At 53.7% G+C, this 6,391-nt stretch overlaps 1 protein-coding gene across 1 annotated transcript in view; it reads left to right on the top strand.

Moving 5' to 3' along the window:
• The window catches only part of INSIG1 (insulin induced gene 1), a 48,225-nt gene that overhangs the window by 29,190 nt on the left and 12,644 nt on the right, over window positions 1–6,391 (top strand). The window contains exons 2-5 of the mRNA XM_014532254.1: window positions 4–220; window positions 2,882–3,006; window positions 4,102–4,268; window positions 4,526–4,625. Coding sequence (XP_014387740.1) covers window positions 4–220; window positions 2,882–3,006; window positions 4,102–4,268; window positions 4,526–4,625 — 609 coding nt within the window. The remainder of the gene's footprint in view (window positions 1–3; window positions 221–2,881; window positions 3,007–4,101; window positions 4,269–4,525; window positions 4,626–6,391) is intronic.

A 6,391-nucleotide genomic window follows, 5' to 3' on the forward strand; every position in this document is an offset into this window, starting at 1 on the left:
GAGGGGGCCCGGGGCCAGGGCAGCGGCAGCGGCCACGCCACCAGCTGGCACCACCACCTGCTGCAGAGGAGCCTGGTGCTCTTCTCTGTCGGCGTGGTCCTCGCCCTCGTGCTCAACCTGCTGCAGGTGCAGAGGAACGTCACCCTGTTCCCCGAGGAGGTGATCGCCACCATCTTCTCCTCCGCCTGGTGGGTCCCTCCCTGCTGTGGGACAGCGGCTGGTGAGTAGAATTTTTTTTATAAGATGTCTGTTTGCTCAGTGATTTTCAGGCTGAGAAACATTTATTTGAAAATGGAGCCATCCGGAGGAAAGGCATGCATGTCCGGGGTTGATGTTCTCAGCGAGAGGGGAGGACAGGAACCCACGGCCGGCCTCCAGGTGGGAGGAGGCTGATGGAGATGCGCTGGGAGATAGGCACTGGGCCAGCCCTTTCCCCCACTTGGGGGCTCGGAGGACGCGACAGTGTTTGGGAGCCAGGGCTGTCACCCGGGCCAGCTCCCCGATTGGCCGCCTGCGGAACTGGTGAGCAGAGGCACCTGGCTGCCATTGGCTGCCGGTGCAAACACGCTACACGCCGGGTAACTGAAAACAAACTGTCACGTGGGCAGAGGCGTTGCCAGGGAACCGCCTCCCTACTTCCTTCTGCGGCGCAGGCCCGCCCCAGCCTGTGGGGAAGAGAGGCCCTAGCTGGGCTGCGGGGTCTGTGCACCCAGCGGGGCGCCCGTGCGGAGTGATAGCACAGGCCCGTCTAGCCGCTGGGCAGGCAGACGGGCTCAGCAGAGTTTTTGGTGGTTCAGCTGGTTGGATGAGGATGCTGAATTGTTCCCAGCCCAGATCACATCGTACTTCTCAGTCACACAGCATTCGGGAATCAAATCCTGTCAGCGACTTCCTGCAGCCTCAACTCTGCCACAGTGGGCTGGCCCCTTCCGAGCACCCCAGGAGCACCCCATGATCTGGTGGGCGGAGCAAACTCCTGCTCAGCCCAGAGGAGGAGCGCCCAGCCATGCGCTGGGTGGCTAGCCCCTCTGCTTCCCCTGCTCAGCTGTAGCTCCATATTACAGATGTGGACACTGAATCACAGGTTCAACACCGCGTCCAGGGGGCACGGCCTGCACGAGTTCTTAACTCTTAATACTGTCTCCCTGGAGTCGGGTCAGCAGACTCACTCCCAGGAGCAGGGAGGCGGGAGGCTCAGGGTGGAGCGTGTGTTCCAGCCAGGACCCCTGGGGCTGGGGACACTGGTTTCTGAGCAGGGGGACAATGTTTTCTTTTTTTTCTAGAGGGACAATGTTTTCATCTTTGTCCTCAAAGGTGAAGGTCCTGCTTCATTTTTTGAAGCCCTTTAAATACACGCTGTGCCGGTTTGAGAACTAGCTTTAGATGCGAATTCTATTTTCCATACACATTTGGTGCAATAGTTACTTTGGATCAAAAACTTGATCTTAGTCCGGCTGGTGTGACTCAGTGGTTGAGCGTCCACCTATGAACCAGGAGGTCACAGTTTGATTCCCGTCAGGTCAGGGCACATGCCTGGGTTGCAGGCTCAATCCCTAGTGTGGGGCGTGCAGGAGGCAGCCGGTCAATGATTCTCTCTCATCATTGATGTTTCTATCCCTCTCTTCCTCTCCCAAGCTCTGAAATCAGTAAAAAAAAATTATATATATATTAAACTTAATCTTTAAAATGAAAGGTTTAGCTTTCTTTGAAATGGAATCTTCAGGAAATTCTAGGAATGCTTGAAACAATTCCTCAAACCCTCCTTTTATTTATTTATTTATTTTTTTTGGACCATCACCCACGATTCTGAGAACATTCCATAGTACCTTTCACCTACTTAGCTTTTCATTTTAAAAAGTAAGGTTAAATTATAATGCAGTAAGTTACAGAGTTTGGGGTTCTCTTTTTCAAAGCTCCACAATTAGAACTTGAAATGTAACATGAAATTGAAACTGAAAGTCTTTCGTTTTCGAGTTTGGCTAGAGCTGTTTCCTGTTTCTCTGTTCAAGAACCTAGAGCAGTTACCTCTCCCGGAGGACTGCCGACAGCCGGGGGCTCTGCCTGGCCCTCACGCCTGAGCCAGGTGCAGTGCGGAACCTTCATCCCACACGCCCTGCGGTGCATCCGCACCAGTCACCACGTGCCTCACGCTTTCCGCTGGCTCCTCTCCCAGAACCCCACGCCTTCTCCCGGCTCCATTCTCTTCTCGCTCATGCTTTCAAATTCTGGGTCTGAAAACTTTCTAACTGCTCAGATCCGGGGAGCTAGCTCCTCCTCTGTCTTCTTGTTACATAATCCTATTTTACACATGAGGAAACAAACAGTTTCCATGCCTGGTCCCTGGTCTCCCACAGGGCAGGCCTGAGCTCCTGGGGACAGATGGTGCCCTAGGTCTCCTGCGGTCAGAGCTGCCACCCCTCACCACTGAGTCCAGTGCCAGCCTGTGGGCACGGGGCCTCTGACCCGGACGTCAGTGCGACCAGCATCAGCGCTGGCCCTACAGGAGCGTCAGACTTACAACACGACTGGGCCTGGAGAGCTCACGGAGGCCCCTCTTCCTTGTAGATGGGAACCACGTGACGAAGCAGAGCAGGCCGCAGAGCTCAGGCCCGTGTGGCTGGGCCCCTGCTCGGGTCACGTCTGCTTAAGTAAATCAAAGACTGGTTTTGCTCTAAACTGTGATATTTTTTGTTTGTACTCGAGGAGAACAAAAATGTAAAACTAGTCTGAATTTCATCATTAGGTTACCACAGGTTAGTCTCCTGGAAAAGGACTGGTTTGTGTAGTCTTAATTGCCACACAGAAAGCCTGTCATTTTAAGCTGTTATTGGTCATGTTATGTTATTGAAGTCATTCTGACTGTTCTCTTCTTGTCTGGCAGCGGTTGTCGGTTTGCTGTACCCCTGCATCGACAGTCATCTTGGGGAGCCCCACAAGTTTAAGCGGGAGTGGGCCAGCGTGATGCGCTGCGTGGCGGTGTTCGTGGGCATCAACCATGCCAGCGCTGTATCCTTCTGTGGGCGTGCCGTGTCCTGAGCATTCTCTTCAGTTGTGTGTGGAAGCGTTGGTTACTTGGATGAGTGTGTGCTGTCTGATAGCCTGTGGGTGATGTTCTTCCACGTTTTATTTTAAAGCCTGTCGCTTAGTTTACACTCAAAGGTTTTAGCATGGCCCTGCGTCCTCCGGTTTATTTCCCAGGTTATTTCCAGACGGTGCAGACACTGCCCAAGGCCGAGTGAACTGTTCTCTCTCCTCTGTCGGCAGTATCTTACCTCCTCAGAGTCTGTTCTTCACGTCCTTGCATTGTGGTGACCTGGTTCTTGCGGCCCATTGACCACTGGTGACGGGGTCACTGTTGCTAGGCTTCTCCCAAAAGGTCAAGACAAGGCCTGGCCGTGACCATGGCAGTGCCCGGCGGTCCCCAGGTCCCCGGTGGAGCGCATGACTTGGAACATAAGTGCATTTTGGGAGGAAGGTCCATAGTATCCCGGGGCTCAGAAGGTTTATGGCTTCTCGAGAGTCTGTTTTCAATCTTAGAGAAAGATACTCTCAGAGCTACCAGTTCCTCAGTCTGCTCCCCTTTTGATGGTGAGATGCCTGAAGGGTGCTTGTTCTAAGATATCTTAGCTCTGTCAAGTTCACTCTGCCACCGGCTGGAAAGCAGAGCTGCGATGGAAGCCAGCTGCACGTCTCTGCGAGCGGGCTTGCGTGATGACGAACGTGGTCTGAGAGGGTCTCACGCCGACGTCGAGGAGAGCACTCACAGTTCCAGTTACTAATAAGATGAGAAATAAGAACTGGACTGAAGATGCCTTACTACCAAAATAGGTTGTTTTGTGGCTGAAATGCCAGCAAGATTTTACATACGGCTTTCAGAAGCTTGCCTGTAAGTTGAATTTGTACCCAGTGACCTCATAGAAGCTTCAGGCCACCTTGCTCCCGGGACCCTTGTATCTGACCATCTCTCTGCAGCTCACTGGGTAGCTTTTATGGATGGAGAATTATGTGCACAAGAAGAAAAATACGTGTAGGCTCTGGGGTTTTCTGTGTTTTTTAGTCTTATTAAATAGCACTAACTTTTCCTTAACTTTCCATCATCAGAAGTTGGATTTTGCCAATAACGTTCAGCTCTCCTTGACCTTAGCGGCCCTGTCCTTGGGCCTTTGGTGGACATTTGACCGTTCGAGAAGCGGCCTTGGGCTTGGGATCACCATCGCCTTCCTTGCCACGCTGATCACCCAGCTGCTGGTGTACAACGGCGTCTACCAGTAAGCACGGCCCGCGGGTGGCAGCCCCGCCACTTGGCTCAAACGCTCCCATTTTATTTATGCAAAGAGCCATAGACACGGCATGACATGCTCAGAAATGCTGCTTATTGCGGAGCCCATGTTGGAAATGCATCACCCACAATGTCCTGTAAAGGGAAACCACCTGGAGAGAGAAAGAGCGCCCTGATGTTAACACCACGGGTCCCACTGCAGGACTCACGGGCGGTTGGCTCAGCCCCTTTCTCCTTTGTCCGCAGGTACACCTCCCCCGACTTCCTCTACATCCGCTCCTGGCTGCCCTGCATCTTCTTCTCCGGAGGTGTGACGGTTGGGAACATAGGACGACAGCTGGCCATGGTACGTGAATTGTCACATGGGCGCCAGCCCCTGTAGTTTCTCAGCTCCGTAGGACTGCTTTATGGAACATTTTCTGTGTGTTGACAAATGTCTCATTGAGACTCAGCAGCAACAGTTATTGAGAAAAGAGTATATTTTTTTAAAAAAAAAAGATGCCCAGCTAGTTCTTTGCTGGGTCACACGGGTGCCGATACCTGAGAGCACAGGCCCCTGACTTCCTGCGGCCCCGCGCCTGCAGCCACACACAGAGACCACGCGAGACCAGCAGTGGGTGGTCTGTCCTCCCTCCTTCCCAGGTGCAGATGACGTGGGGAAAGGGCATCCGAGGCAGGCGGAGCCGGAGGCCAAGCTGCCCACCTGCGGGTGCCAGGTCGGGCCTGGCTCAGCGTCACGGGAGGTGGCCCTGCCTGGCACAGCCTGTCCTTCCTGGGAGAGGAAGAAGCCAGTCCCCTTGGCACAAGCGTGCTGAGAGCCAGCAGGAAACGAAGTCGGGGTCGATGGCAGTTCTCGGTAGTTAAAATCAGCGTCTGAATGCTTTTCGCAAAGAAAATTCAGTGTGGACATTTAACTCATTTTGAGTTGACTGACTCAAGGGCTTAACGGAGCTCATTGGGCTACAAGGAGGCTGTTCGTGGACCCGCTGTCACTGCTGTGCAAGAGCTGAGCCACGCCATACTGCGCGGGTTTTGCCTAGCTGGATGCTTCCAGTGGCTTCTGTGTGCTTGAAGCCCATCCTGAGTCTTCAGCAGCCTCCTTAGAGGGTTTGAAACTTGCTATTAGAGCCAAAAAAAAGAAGAAGCTAGAGTCTCAGTAGGACCATTGCTCTAGATAAACAAGAGGGCTGTCTCGGAAAATGTATCTCTGTGGGATTCTTGAAACAGGACATTTCTGTGCTGGCTGGGCACCCGCCCTGCCTTTGGTTTCCCTTCCATCCCCCAAAGTGTCTGTAAGTCTTCTGAAGCTGCTCCCTCCTCATGGGAAAGTCACGGCCCAGCTCGCTCTCCCACTCAGTGGCCTTCGGGCCCGAAGCCCTCTCCCCAGGGAGCCCCCCCACGTCAGCCGGAAGGGAGGGTACTTTTCCCTGGTTCTTGCCCTTTCCTGGGGACACAGAGAGCCTTTCTGAATTCATGCTGCCGCCACAGCAAGAAGACGGACGTGAAGCCAGATGGCCTTTCACAAGACTCCAGCTGGAATGTGGGGAATTACTTTTGCTCCAGATTATGTCGGGGCTGAGAATGAAAAATACACTGACAATAAGGGTTGTTTTAGAAAGTGGAGACTCCCGTCGCAGCGACTGTCCCAGCCTCACTGTAGTTTCTTACGGCACCTTTTGTTTAGGGGGTTTTCCCCCAAACCACAGCAGGAGGTGGTCGCCTACTGCACCCGCCAGATCAGGGCCTTGGCCACCACTGCCCAAAGCCCGGCCACAGGGAGCACTGAGGCCCGGCACCCGGTCCTGCAGGTCTGGGCGTCGCCTGGAATGGCCAACCGTAGGACGTGCCTGTTCTCTGACAGGCGCTCGTGGCGCGGGAGGCCTAGGTTGTGCCATGAAGTGGCCTCTTCAGAAAGAGCAAGCGACACTGTTCTCCTTAGGGAGTCAGGATAAGTGAGCCTATGTCTCTCTGTTCTTTCTTTGGAAAAAGGAAACAAATTAACAGCTTTCGTGTTTCATTGTGTTTGTAAAACTAGGGTCATTCTGTTCAAAATTGGTTGGTGTTTTAGAAACGGGGCATGTCACCCGGCCAGGCGGCGGCGGGAGCCGCCCT

The sequence above is a fragment of the Myotis brandtii genome, unplaced genomic scaffold, assembly GCF_000412655.1.
Source record: "Myotis brandtii unplaced genomic scaffold, ASM41265v1 scaffold868, whole genome shotgun sequence".
Lineage (NCBI taxonomy): Eukaryota > Metazoa > Chordata > Mammalia > Chiroptera > Vespertilionidae > Myotis > Myotis brandtii.